The sequence below is a fragment of the Ranitomeya imitator genome, chromosome 7 (genome assembly GCF_032444005.1).
Source record: "Ranitomeya imitator isolate aRanImi1 chromosome 7, aRanImi1.pri, whole genome shotgun sequence".
NCBI classification, from domain to species: domain Eukaryota; kingdom Metazoa; phylum Chordata; class Amphibia; order Anura; family Dendrobatidae; genus Ranitomeya; species Ranitomeya imitator.
Window position 1 is genome coordinate 6981973 of NC_091288.1, and position 14573 is coordinate 6996545.

The window sequence follows — 14573 nt, forward strand, 5'->3', positions numbered from 1 at the left end:
TCAAATACTTAATGCTTGGTGGTAAAACCCTTGTTGGCAAGCACAGCAGTCAGATATTTTTTGTAGTTGATGATGAGGTTTGCGCACGTGTCAGGAGGAATTTTGCTCCACTCCTCTTTGCAGATCATCTCTAAATCATGAAGATTTTGGGGCTGTCGCTTGGCAACTCGGAGCTTCAACTCCCTCCATAAGTTTTCTATGGGATGAAGGTCTGGAGACTGGCTAGGCCACTCCATGACCTTAATGTGCTTCTTTTTGAGCCTTGGTTGCTGGAAGACCCAGCTATAACCCATTTTTAATGTCCTGCTGGAGCAAAGGAGGTTGTCACTCAGGATTTTACAGATCATAGCTCCATCCATTCTCCCATTGATGCGGTGAAGTAGTCCTGTGCCCATAGCAGAGAAACACCCCCAAAACATGTTTTCACCTCCATGATAATAATAATAAAATAATCTTTATTTTTATATAGCGCTAACATATTCTGCAGCGCTTTACAGTTTGCACACATTATCATCGCTGTCCCCGTTGGGGCTCACAATCTAAATTCCCTATCAGTATGTCTTTGGAATGTGGGAGGAAACCGGAGTACCCGGAGGAAACCCACGCAAACATGGAGAGAGCATACAAACTCTTTGCAGATGTTGTCCTTGGTGGGGTTTGAACCCAGGACTCCAGCGCTGCAAGGCTGCTGTGCTAACTACTGAGGCACCGTGCTGCCCTCCATGCTTGACAGTGGGGATGGTGTTCTTTGGGTCATAGGCAGCATTTCTCTTCCTCCAAACACGGCAAGTTGAGTTAATCCCAAAGAGCTCAATTTTTGTATCATCTGACCACAGCACCTTCTCCCAATCACTCACAGAATCATCCAGGTGTTCATTAGGAAACTTCAGACGACCTGCACAAGTGCCTTCTTGAGCAGGGGGACCTTGCGGACACGTCAAGATTTTAAATCTTTACCCTGTTATGTGTTACCAATGGTTTTCTGATGACTGTGGTCCCAACTTTCTTGAGATCATTAACAAGTTCCCCCTGTGTAGTTTTAGGCTGATCTCTCACCTTCCTCATGATCAAGGAAACCCCACGAGGTGAGAGTGTGCACGGTGCCCAGATCGATGTCGATCGACAGTCATTTTGCATTTCTTCCATTTTCTTACTATTGCACCAACAGTTGTCTCCTCACGCAGCATCTTACTTATGGTTTTGTAGCCCACTCCAGCTTTGTGCAGGTCTATGATCTTATCCCTGACATCCTTATAAAGCTCTTTGGTCTTGCCCATGTTGTAGAGGTTAGTCTGACTGATTAATTGAATCTGTGGACAGGAGTCTTTTATAAAGGTGACTATGTAAGACAGATGTCTATAATGTAGATAACGAGTGGATTAGGAGTCTACCTGGTCTGTAGGAGCCAGAACTCTTAATGGTTGGTAGGGGATCAAATACTTATTTCTCACTGCAAAATGCAAATAAATGTATATCATTTATACAATGTGCTTTTCTGTATTTTATTTTTGATATTCTATCTCTCAATGTTAAATTTAACCTACCCTTAAAATTACAGATTGTTCATGTCTTTGTCAGTGGGAAACTTACAAAATCAGCAAGGGATCAAATACTTATTTCCGTCACTGTAGTTAGCGCCTCTTTGCCTGGAATTAAAGTCGTGAAAAGAAATTTGCACCAACTCTGTGTAAATGCAAGTTTTTGCTCTTTTTTAATTGTATGTTTTAGCTTAAAATGTAGTAAATTTGTCAGCATGGCTTCTCATGTGGGAGGAGAGAAGTCGTTACAATGTATCCAGAGATTCCACTGATACAAAGTAACACTGAGGTTTGTGCTGTGATGTTTCGCTCAGGATTGTGTCTTCTGGATACAATTGTAACAACCCCAGGTGTCTCAGCAGAGAGATTAGATACATTTTGTGCGTCAGCAATAAAGTTTCCATTCACTGACTGCAAACAGAGAAGAGGAAGCCCTTTAAATTATTCTATCATTTTTCTTTCTGGATGATATTGTTGAAGGCACCTGATAAATTTCATTCATTCATGAGATTTTCTTCAGCAGCTTCCAATATAAAACCATTCACACCGGAGGAGGCACGAGACCTGATCTTCGGTGCGACGTGTCCTGCGGTGGTCCTGGGTATGGCTGATGACTGGCCGGCTGCACACTGGACCCTCCCTCGCCTGTGTGACCTGTTACAGGAGCAGATGCTGAGATTCCGGATCGGAGAGAGGAAAGTGGAGACAGGTAACCGTCCAGGAGCCAGATCCAATGACATCTTCAGTGTCTGCTGCGCCAACACTCACATCCAGAGCTGCATTCACAATTCTGCTGCCTGGAAAGGATCTTCTAAATATCCCTGAGTTCGGATGTGACTCATCGCCATTAATGATCTCCTTTTGAGATTATTGAGGCTTCTCCCCCCGCATTGAGGTTTCTCCCCAGTATTGAGGCTCCTTTGCCGTACTCAGTCTTCTGTACATTATCAAGTCTCTTCTTGTAGTGTTGGGGCCCCTCCCCCCTCTCTATTCCAGGTTCAGGGGGGCTTCTCCTCTTTTCCTGGAGGGGTGGAGGTTGTTGCTTTCTTTTCGGTTGGGGGCCCTCCTCTTCTTCCTGGGGACGGGCTCCTTCTTTCTACCGTCGGTGGAGGGGGAATGTCCCTTCCTCTCTTTCCCAGGGTCGGGCGGTCCCTTCCTCTCTTTCCCGGGTCGTATCGGGCCCCTCCTCTCTCTCTCTCGGGGTCGGACCCCTCCTATCTCTGTCTCTCTCGTGAGCGTGGAGTCGGGCCCCTCCTTTCTTTGTCTTGCGCCGGGTCGGGCTCCTCCTATATCTGTCTCTCTCGTGAGTGTGGGGTCGGGCCCCTCCTCTCTCTCTGTCTCGCGCGGGGTCGGGCCCCTCCTCTCTCTCTGTCTCGCGCGGGGTCGGGCCCCTCCTCTCTGTCTCGCTCGGGGTCGGGCCCCTCCTCTCTCTCTGTCTCGCGCGGGGTCGGGCCCCTCCTCTCTGTCTCGTGCGGGGTCGTGCCCCTCCTCTCTGTCTCGTGCGGTGTCAGGCTCCTCCTATCTGTCTCTTGTCTCGCGCAGGGTCGGGCCCCTCCTCTCTCTCGCACGCGTGAGATCGGGCCCCTCCTCTCTGTCTTGCGCGGGGTCGGGACCCTCCTGTCTCTCTCGTGAGTGTGGGGTCGGGCCCCTCCTCCCCCTGTCTCGCGCGCAGGGTCGGGCCCCTCCTCCCCCTGTCTCGTGCGCGGGGTCGGGCCCCTCCTCCCCCTGTCTCGCTTTCGCTCGCTCGCTCTCTCTCATCCTATCCTGTGTGATACTGACTGCTGAGCCGTGTATCTCATCCTGCCACTTGTTGTCTCCACATCTTCTCTTAGAGCCGCAGTTTGAGACTCGCTGCAACTACGTTGATGCGACCATCGGTCAGTTCCAGGACTGGGTCAGCGGGAATTCTGAGGAAGCGTCCGGACCCTTCAGCCGCTTAGATAGCGCAGTGTCCTGGGCTTACGCGGACTACAAGTACCTGGCACTTTTATTCAAGGTTCGACCTGACATGCTCCAGGTGAGATCCGCTGTAGTCAGTGTCCATACCTGCCATCCCATAGTCGGGGTCCATACCTGCCATCTCATAGTCGGGGTCCATACCTGCCATCCCATAGTCGGGGTCCATACCTGCCATCTCATAGTCGGGGTCCATACCTGCCATCTCATAGTCGGGGTCCATACCTGCCATCCCATAGTCGGGGTCCATACCTGCCATCCCATAGTCGGGGTCCATACCTGCCATCCCATAGTCGTGGTCCATACCTGCCATCTCATAGTCGGTGTCCATACCTGCCATCCCATAGTCGGGGTCCATACCTGCCATCCCATAGTCGGGGTCCATACCTGCCATCCCATAGTCGGGGTCCATACCTGCCATCCCATAGTCGGGGTCCATACCTGCCATCTCATAGTCGGGGTCCATACCTGCCATCTCATAGTCGGGGTCCATACCTGCCATCTCATAGTCGGGGTCCATACCTGCCATCCCATAGTCGGGGTCCATACCTGCCATCCCATAGTCGTGGTCCTTACCTGCCATCTCATAGTCGTGGTCCATACCTGCCATCCCATAGTCGTGGTCCTTACCTGCCATCCCATAGTCGGGGTCCATACCTGCCATCCCATAGTCGGGGTCCATACCTGCCATCCCATAGTCGTGGTCCATACCTGCCATCCCATAGTCGTGGTCCATACCTGCCATCCCATAGTCGGGGTCCATACCTGCCATCCCATAGTCGTGGTCCATACCTGCCATCCCATAGTCGGGGTCCATACCTGCCATCCCATAGTCGGGGTCCATACCTGCCATCTCATAGTCGGGGTCCATACCTGCCATCCCATAGTCGTGGTCCATACATGCCATCCCATAGTCGGGGTCCATACCTGCCATCCCATAGTCGTGGTCCATACATGCCATCTCATAGTCGGGGTCCATACCTGCCATCCCATAGTCGGGGTCCATACCTGCCATCTCATAGTCGGGGTCCATACCTGCCATCCCATAGTCGGGGTCCATACCTGCCATCTCATATTCGGGGTCCATACCTGCCATCTCATAGTCGGGGTCCATACCTGCCATGCCATAGTCGGGGTCCATACCTGCCATCCCATAGTCGTGGTCCATACCTGCCATCTCATAGTCGGGGTCCATACCTGCCATGCCATAGTCGTGGTCCATACCTGCCATCCCATAGTCGGGGTCCATACCTGCCATCTCATAGTCGGGGTCCATACCTGCCATCTCATAGTCGTGGTCCATACCTGCCATCCCATAGTCGTGGTCCTTACCTGCCATCCCATAGTCGGGGTCCATACCTGCCATCTCATATTCGGGGTCCATACCTGCCATCTCATAGTCGGGGTCCATACCTGCCATCTCATAGTCGGGGTCCATACCTGCCATCTCATAGTCGGGGTCCATACCTGCCATCTCATAGTCGGGGTCCATACCTGCCATCTCATAGTCGGGGTCCATACCTGCCATCTCATAGTCGGGGTCCATACCTGCCATCTCATAGTCGGGGTCCATACCTGCCATCTCATAGTCGGGGTCCATACCTGCCATCCCATAGTCGGGGTCCATACCTGCCATGCCATAGTCGGGGTCCATACCTGCCATCCCATAGTCGGGGTCCATACCTGCCATGCCATAGTCGGGGTCCATACCTGCCATCCCATAGTCGGGGTCCATACCTGCCATCCCATAGTCGTGGTCCATACCTGCCATGCCATAGTCGGGGTCCATACCTGCCATCCCATAGTCGGGGTCCATACCTGCCATGCCATAGTCGGGGTCCATACCTGCCATGCCATAGTCGGGGTCCATACCTGCCATGCCATAGTCGGGGTCCATACCTGCCATCCCATAGTCGGGAGGTGCAGCCGCCGTATTGCGGTGATGCTCCGGGCGGGGCGGGTGCCGTGTTCCGGTGATGATCCAGGAGGTGCGGCCGCCGTGTTCAGGTGATGCTCCGGGCGGTGCGGCCGCCGTGTTGCGGTGATGCTCCGGGCGGTGCGGCCGCCGTGTTGCGGTGATGCTCCGGGCGGTGCGGCCGCCGTGTTGCGGTGATGCTCCGGGCGGTGCGGCCGCCGTGTTGCGGTGATGCTCCGGGCGGTGCGGCCGCCGTGTTCCGGTGATGCTCCGGGCGGTGCGGCCGCCGTGTTGCGGTGATGCTCCGGGCGGTGCGACCGCCGTGTTGCGGTGATGCTCCGGGCGGTGCGGCCGCCGTGTTGCGGTGATGCTCCGGGCGGTGCGGCCGCCGTGTTCCGGTGATGCTCCGGGCGGTGCGGCTGCCGTGTTGCGGTGATGCTCCGGGCGGTGCGACCGCCGTGTTGCGGTGATGCTCCGGGCGGTGCGGCCGCCGTGTTGCGGTGATGCTCCGGGCGGTGCGGCCGCCGTGTTCCGGTGATGCTCCGGGCGGTGCGGCCACCGTGTTGCGGTGATGCTCCGGACGGTGCGACCGCCGTGTTGCGGTGATGCTCCGGGCGGTGCGGCCGCCGGGTTCCGGTGATGCTCCGGGAGGTGCGGCCGCCGTGTTCCGGTGATGCTCTGGGCGGTGCGGCCGCCGTGTTGCGGTGATGCTCCGGGCGGTGCGGCCGCCGTGTTCCGGTGATGATCCGGGCGGTGCGGCCGCCGTGTTGCGGTGATGCTCCGGGCGGTGCGGCCGCCGGGTTCCGGTGATGCTCCGGGAGGTGCGGCCGCCGTGTTCCGGTGATGCTCTGGGCGGTGCGGCCGCCGTGTTGCGGTGATGCTCCGGGCGGTGCGGCCGCCGTGTTCCGGTGATGATCCGGGCGGTGCGGCCGACGTGTTGCGGTGATGCTCCGGGCGGTGCGGCGGCCGTGTTCCGGTGATGCTCCGGGAGGTGCGGCCGCCGTGTTCCGGTGATGCTCTGGGCGGTGCGGCCGACGTGTTGCGGTGATGCTCCGGGCGGTGCGGCCGCCGTGTTCCGGTGATGCTCTGGGCGGTGCGGCCGCCGTGTTGCGGTGATGCTCCGGGCGGTGCGGCCGCCGGGTTCCGGTGATGCTCCGGGCGGTGCGGCCGCCGTGTTGCGGTGATGCTCCGGGCGGTGCGGCGGCCGTGTTCCGGTGATGCTCCGGGAGGTGCGGCCGCCGTGTTCCGGTGATGCTCCGGGCGGTGCGGCCGCCGTGTTGCGGTGATGCTCCGGGCGGTGCGGCCGCCGTGTTCCGGTGATGCTCTGGGCGGTGCGGCCGCCGTGTTGCGGTGATGCTCCGGGCGGTGCGGCCGCCGTGTTCCGGTGATGCTCTGGGCGGTGCGGCCGCCGTGTTCCGGTGATGCTCTGGGCGGTGCGACCGCCGTGTTGCGGTGATGCTCCGGGCGGTGCGGCCGCCGTGTTCCGGTGATGCTCCGGGAGGTGCGGCCGCCGTGTTCCGGTGATGATCCGGGCGGTGCGGCCGCCGTGTTGCGGTGATGCTCCGGGCGGTGCGGCCGCCGTGTTCCGGTGATGATCCGGGCGGTGCGGCCGACGTGTTGCGGTGATGCTCCGGGCGGTGCGGCGGCCGTGTTCCGGTGATGCTCCGGGAGGTGCGGCCGCCGTGTTCCGGTGATGCTCTGGGCGGTGCGGCCGACGTGTTGCGGTGATGCTCTGGGCGGTGCGGCCGCCGTGTTCCGGTGATGCTCCGGGCGGTGCGGCCACCGTGTTGCGGTGATGCTCTGGGCGGTGCGACCGCCGTGTTGCGGTGATGCTCTGGGCGGTGCGGCCGCCGTGTTCCGGTGATGCTCCGGGCGGTGCGGCCACCGTGTTGCGGTGATGCTCCGGGCGGTGCGACCGCCGTGTTGCGGTGATGCTCTGGGCGGTGCGGCCGCCGTGTTCCGGTGATGCTCCGGGCGGTGCGGCGGCCGTGTTCCGGTGATGCTCCGGGAGGTGCGGCCGCCGTGTTCCGGTGATGCTCCGGGAGGTGCGGCCGCCGTGTTCCGGTGATGCTCCGGGCGGTGCGGCCGCCGTGTTCCGGTGATGCTCTGGGCGGTGCGGCCGCCGTGTTCCGGTGATGCTCCGGGCGGTGCGGCCGCCGTGTTCCGGTGATGCTCCGGGCGGTGCGGCCGCCGTGTTGCGGTGATGCTCCGGGCGGTGCGGCCGCCGGGTTCCGGTGATGCTCCGGGCGGTGCGGCCGCCGTGTTGCGGTGATGCTCCGGGCGGTGCGGCCGCCGTGTTCCGGTGATGCTCCGGGCGGTGCGGCCGCCGTGTTGCGGTGATGCTCCGGGCGGTGCGGCCGCCGTGTTCCGGTGATGATCCGGGCGGTGCGGCCGCCGTGTTCCGGTGATGATCCGGGAGGTGCGGCCGCCGTGTTGCGGTGATGCTCCGGGCGGTGCGGCCGCCGTGTTCCGGTGATGCTCCGGGAGGTGCGGCCGCCGTGTTCCGGTGATGCTCCGGGCGGTGCGGCGGCCGTGTTCCGGTGATGCTCCGGGAGGTGCTGCGCCGTCAGCCATGTCTGATACGTCCCTGATTTATTGGGACATTTGTGTTGCTCCGTTTCTCTTCGGCGCCGGCACCAGGCGAGGTAATGCTTCCATTATCCTTCTCGATGAGCGCCGTCCTGCATCCTAATGTTCTGCGTCATCCTGATTTCACTCTATCAGACCAGGCATCGGCTGTTAACTCCCGCAGCACCGGGGCCCAACATGGCCGCCTCCTCCGCGCGGTTTCATGGGATGACTTTGGCTGAACGTCTCGTTATCTATCTCCAGAGGAGAATAAAAAGACAATTAGCCGTCAGGGCAGATAAGCGCGTTCCTGGCTGATGATAACGAGCGCGACCTTGATGAATGGACGCGGCGTCCTTCCTCGTTCTTAATGCGTTTTCTTTTCCTTCCATTTCCTCGGAGCGATTTACCTCATCTGAAATTCGGCGTCAAGAACAAATCAGGAAAGAGAAAGGCGAGTGTTGGGCGACGCGATAAATACGATCATCTCCAAAGACATACTGATAGGGAATTTAGATTGTGAGCCCCAATGGGGACAGTGATTATAATGTGTGGAAACTGTAAAGCGCTGCGGAATATGTTAGCGCTATATAAAAATAAAGATTATTATTATCATTTCTCGTGGAAAAACTCTCAGAACGTTTAGAAAACTAATAGAGAAGTTTTCCCAGATCAGTGATTGGTCGCTCCAGGCGGCAGAGCCGGTCCTAATTCTGGCCAGTCTTTACCATAGTCGGCTCCGATATTCCTCTCTGCCATTATATTTACACACAGTCTCGTGCGCCTCCTGACGAACATGGCGGGTGGATGACATCATCACGGGGTCGATCAATTCTGCTCCGGTGAGCGGCCGTCGCCTCCCCTGTCACTTCCATCCTATTAGTGTCGCCTCTGCTGTTTTCCTGTGTGGCTGCGCACGGTGTCTGCTCTGTGCTCTGACCCTGAACATTTCTAATCTCCTTCCTGAGCCGCCGCCGATCCCCTAATGTAGTTTACAGTCCATTATGTTATTGGCGTCTTCTCCAGCGGCCGCTGCTTAATTACGGAGAACTGACGGACCAGGATTAGTGTCATATACAGGCGGCAGTGTGCCACCGCTACCGAAGGCGAACTACAGAGCCCAGAAGGGATGAGAGCTGTGCAACTGGAAAACTGTATTCTGTATATAGAGTGACTGTGCCAGCAGAATAGTGAGTGCAGCTCTGGGGTATAATACAGGATGTAACTCAGGATTAGTAATATATGTACACAGTGACTGCACCAGCAGAATAGTGAGTGCAGCTCTGGAGTATAATACAGGAGGTAACTCAGGATCAGTAATGTATGTACACAGTGACTGCACCAGCAGAATAGTGAGTGCAGCTCTGGAGTATAATACAGGATGTAACTCGGGATCAGTAATGTAATGTATGTACACAGTGACTGCACCAGCAGAATAGTGAGTGCAGCTCTGGGGTATAATACAGGATGTAACTCAGGATCAGTAATGTAATGTATGTACACAGTGACTGCACCAGCAGAATAGTGAGTGCAGCTCTGGGGTATAATACAGGATGTAACTCAGGATCAGTAATGTAATGTATGTACACAGTGACTGCACCAGCAGAATAGTGAGTGCAGCTCTGGAGTATAATACAGGAGGTAACTCAGGATCAGTAATGTAATGTATGTACAGTGACTGCACCAGCAGAATAGTGAGTGCAGCTCTGGAGTATAATACAGGAGGTAACTCAGGATCAGTAATGTATGTACACAGTGACTGCACCAGCAGAATAGTGAGTGCAGCTCTGGGGTATAATACAGGATGTAACTCAGGATCAGTAATGTAATGTATGTACACAGTGACTGCACCAGCAGAATAGTGAGTGCAGCTCTGGGGTATAATACAGGATGTAACTCAGGATCAGTAATGTATGTACACAGTGACTGCACCAGCAGAATAGTGAGTGCAGCTCTGGAGTATAATACAGGAGGTGACTCAGGATCAGTAATGTAATGTATGTACACAGTGACTACACCAGCAGAATAGTGAGTGCAGCTCTGGAGTATAATACAGGATGTAACTCAGGATCAGTAATGTAATGTATGTACACAGTGACTGCACCAGCAGAATAGTGAGTGCAGCTCTGGGGTATAATACAGGATGTAACTCAGGATCAGTAATGTATGTACACAGTGACTGCACCAGCAGAATAGTGAGTGCAGCTCTGGGGTATAATACAGGATGTAACTCAGGATCAGTAATGTATGTACACAGTGACTGCACCAGCAGAATAGTGAGCGCAGCTCTGGTGTATAATACAGGATGTAACTCAGGATCAGTAATGTAATGTATGTACACAGTGACTGCACCAGCAGAATAGTGAGTGCAGCTCTGGATTGATTTTTTTTATTTTGGCTGCATGTCGTATTGATTTCATTGGTGACGTTTGGTGAATCCCCTTCTTCTCCGCGATCTGTAACGTCCTCCTTAGGCTACGTTCACATTTGCATTGTGCGGGGCTGCGTCGGCGACGCAACGCACAACGCAAACAAGAACGCATGCAAAACGCATGCGTTTTTTTTTTTTGCCGGATTTTGGACGCAAAAAAAATGCATCTTGCTGCGTCCTCTGCGCCCTAACGCTTGCGGCAAAAAAGACGCATGCATCGCAAAACGCATGCAAACGCATGTCCATGCGCCCCCATGTTAAATATAGGGGCGCATGCGTCGCCGCGGCTGCACCCAACGCAGCCCGGCAGAACGCAAATGTGAACGTAGCCTTACATTTATGCAGACCAGGCTGAACACTGACAGCAGTCGGGCGCGACAGGTCGCAGATATTGATGATCAGTCGATGACTTTTTACATTTTGATTGGTCTTTGTGAATTTTATCAATCATGGAAGAAACAGGAAATGAAATAATTATATCATACCGAGGTCCGGACCCCACAGATCATAATACTCACAATCCCGGACCCTCCAGATGATATTACATACGACGGCATGGAAGCGTCCACCCCAGGAATCCACTGAATTATCTCACTCGTCCACGTCGCAGCGACCTGGGATGTTATCGCGATCGGCGTTCTTTGCTGTGTGATCGTTATCACCGTCCTCCGCGGGAAATGGAAAACATCTGTGATCTGTCGCACGAGGTGATTCTGTGACTCCTGAGATCCCGACTCTTCAGGAGTTGTCGCTCTGCAATCACCGAGATACCTTCCCCGAGCGAAGCAACAGTCTGCCCCTACAGCATCGGGGAGGGGGCGCACCGCTTGGACTATTGGGGTGTTTGTAATGGAGTGTGGCGTGAATGGGGTTAATTCCTTATTTGCAGTATAGACTGTATATGCAGAGAAAGCCATCATACATGAAAGGGTTAATGTATTATTTGTACTAAATGCATAAAAGAGAAATGAAAATCCCATCAGTATCTGGTGACCGCCCGTCACCTCCATCATCAGTATCTGGTGACCGCCCGTCACCTCCATCATCAGTATCTGGTGACCGCCCGTCTCCTCCATCATCAGTATCTGGTGACCGCCCGTCTCCTCCATCATCATTATCTGGTGACCGCCCGTCTCCTCCATCATCAGTATCTGGTGACCGCCCGTCTCCTCCATCATCAGTATCTGGTGACCGCCCGTCTCCTCCATCATCAGTATCTGGTGACCGCCCGTCTCCTCCATCATCAGTATCTGGTGACCTCCCGTCTCCTCCATCATCAGTATCTGGTGACCGCCCGTCACCTCCATCATCAGTATCTGGTGACCGCCCGTCTCCTCCATCATCAGTATCTGGTGACCGCCCATTACCTCCATCATCAGTATCTGGTGACCGCCCGTCGCCTCCATCATCAGTATCTGGTGACCGCCCGTCTCCTCCATCATCAGTATGTGGTGACCGCCCGTCTCCTCCATCATCAGTATCTGGTGACCGCTCGTCACCTCCATCATCAGTATCTGGTGACGGCCCGTCTCCTCCATCATCAGTATCAGGTGACCGCCCGTCACCTCCATCATCAGTATGTGGTGACCGCCCGTCTCCTCCATCATCAGTATGTGGTGACCGCCCGTCTCCTCCATCATCAGTATCTGGTGACCGCTCATCACCTCCATCATCAGTATGTGGTGACCGCCTGTCTCCTCCATCATCAGTATATGGTGACCGCCCGTCACCTCCATCATCAGTATCTGGTGACCGCCCGTCACCTCCATCATCAGTATCTGGTGACCGCCCATCACCTCCATCATCAGTATCCGGTGACCATCTGTGTCTCCTCCATCATCAGTATGTGGTGACCGCCCGTCTCCTCCATCATCAGTATCTGGTGACCGCTCATCACCTCCATCATCAGTATGTGGTGACCGCCCGTCTCCTCCATCATCAGTATGTGGTGACCGCCCGTCTCCTCCATCATCAGTATCTGGTGACCACCCGTCACCTCCATCATCATAGTAACATAGTAACATAGTTAGTAAGGCCAAAAAAAGACATTTGTCCATCCAGTTCAGCCTATATTCCATCATAATAAATACCCAGATCTACGTCCTTCTACAGAACCTAATAATTGTATGATACAATATTGTTCTGCTCCAGGAAGACATCCAGGCCTCTCTTGAACCCCTCGACTGAGTTCGCCATCACCACCTCCTCAGGCAAGCAATTCCAGATTCTCACTGCCCTAACAGTAAAGAATCCTCTTCTATGTTGGTGGAAAAACCTTCTCTCCTCCAGACGCAAAGAATGCCCCCTTGTGCCCGTCACCTTCCTTGGTATAAACAGATCCTCAGCGAGATATTTGTATTGTCCCCTTATATAATTATACATGGTTATTAGATCGCCCCTCAGTCGTCTTTTTTCTAGACTAAATAATCCTAACTTCGCTAATCTATCTGGGTATTGTAGTTCTCCCATCCCCTTTATTAATTTTGTTGCCCTCCTTTGTACTCTCTCTAGTTCCATTATATCCTTCCTGAGCACCGGTGCCCAAAACTGGACACAGTACTCCATGTGCGGTCTAACTAGGGATTTGTACAGAGGCAGTATAATGCTCTCATCATGTGTATCCAGACCTCTTTTAATGCACCCCATGATCCTGTTTGCCTTGGCAGCTGCTGCCTGGCACTGGCTGCTCCAGGTAAGTTTATCATTAACTAGGATCCCCAAGTCCTTCTCCCTGTCAGATTTACCCAGTGGTTTCCCATTCAGTGTGTAATGGTGATATTGATTCCCTCTTCCCATGTGTATAACCTTACATTTATCATTGTTAAACCTCATCTGCCACCTTTCAGCCCAAGTTTCCAACTTATCCAGATCCATCTGTAGCAGAATACTATCTTCTCTTGTATTAACTGCTTTACATAGTTTTGTATCATCTGCAAATATCGATATTTTACTGTGTAAACCTTCTACCAGATCATTAATGAATATGTTGAAGAGAACAGGTCCCAATACTGACCCCTGCGGTACCCCACTGGTCACAGCGACCCAGTTAGAGACTATACCATTTATAACCACCCTCTGCTTTCTATCACTAAGCCAGTTACTAACCCATTTACACACATTTTCCCCCAGACCAAGCATTCTCATTTTGTGTACCAACCTCTTGTGCGGCACGGTATCAAACGCTTTGGAAAAATCGAGATATACCACGTCCAATGACTCACCGTGGTCCAGTCTATAGCTTACCTCTTCATAAAAACTGATTAGATTGGTTTGACAGGAGCGATTTCTCATAAACCCATGCTGATATGGAGTTAAACAGTTATTCTCATTGAGATAATCCAGAATAACATCCCTCAGAAACCCTTCAAATATTTTACCAACAATAGAGGTTAGACTTACTGGCCTATAATTTCCAGGTTCACTTTTAGAGCCCTTTTTGAATATTGGCACCACATTTGCTATGCGCCAGTCCTGCGGAACAGATCCTGTCGCTATAGAGTCCCTAAAATAAGAAATAATGGTTTATCTATTACATTACTTAGATCTCTTAGTACTCGTGGGTGTATGCCATCCGGACCCGGAGATTTATCTATTTTAATCTTATTTAGCCGGTTTCGCACCTCTTCTTGGGTTAGATTGGTGACCCTTAATATAGGGTTTTCATTGTTTCTTGGGATTTCACCTAGCATTTCATTTTCCACCGTGAATACCGTGGAGAAGAAGGTGTTTAATATGTTAGCTTTTTCCTCGTCATCTACAACCATTCTTTCCTCACTATTTTTTAAGGGGCCTACATTTTCAGTTTTTATTCTTTTACTATTGATATAGTTGAAGAACAGTTTGGGATTAGTTTTACTCTCCTTAGCAATGTGCTTCTCTGTTTCCTTTTTGGCAGCTTTAATTAGTTTTTTAGATAAAGTATTTTTCTCCCTATAGTTTTTTAGAGCTTCAATGGTGCCATCCTGCTTTAGTAGTGCAAATGCTTTCTTTTTACTGTTAATTGCCTGTCTTACTTCTTTGTTTAGCCACATTGGGTTTTTCCTATTTCTAGTCCTTTTATTCCCACAAGGTATAAACCGCTTACACTGCCTATTTAGGATGTTCTTAAACATTTCCCATTTATTATCTGTATTCTCATTTCTGAGGATATTGTCCCAGTCTACCA

General features: G+C 53.4%; 1 protein-coding gene across 4 annotated transcripts in view; it reads left to right on the forward strand.

Moving 5' to 3' along the window:
- Positions 1 to 14573, forward strand: part of HSPBAP1 (HSPB1 associated protein 1) — a 56390-nt gene that overhangs the window by 12489 nt on the left and 29328 nt on the right. For 2 of the 4 annotated variants that reach the window (XM_069732622.1, XM_069732625.1), the window contains exons 2-3: positions 2062 to 2247; positions 3371 to 3555. In XM_069732622.1, the coding sequence (XP_069588723.1) occupies positions 2062 to 2247; positions 3371 to 3555 (371 nt within the window). Of the gene's footprint in view, positions 1 to 2058; positions 2248 to 3370; positions 3556 to 14573 lie in introns of all 4 variants that reach the window. The other 2 variants (XM_069732621.1, XM_069732624.1) reach the window with 1 other exon arrangement.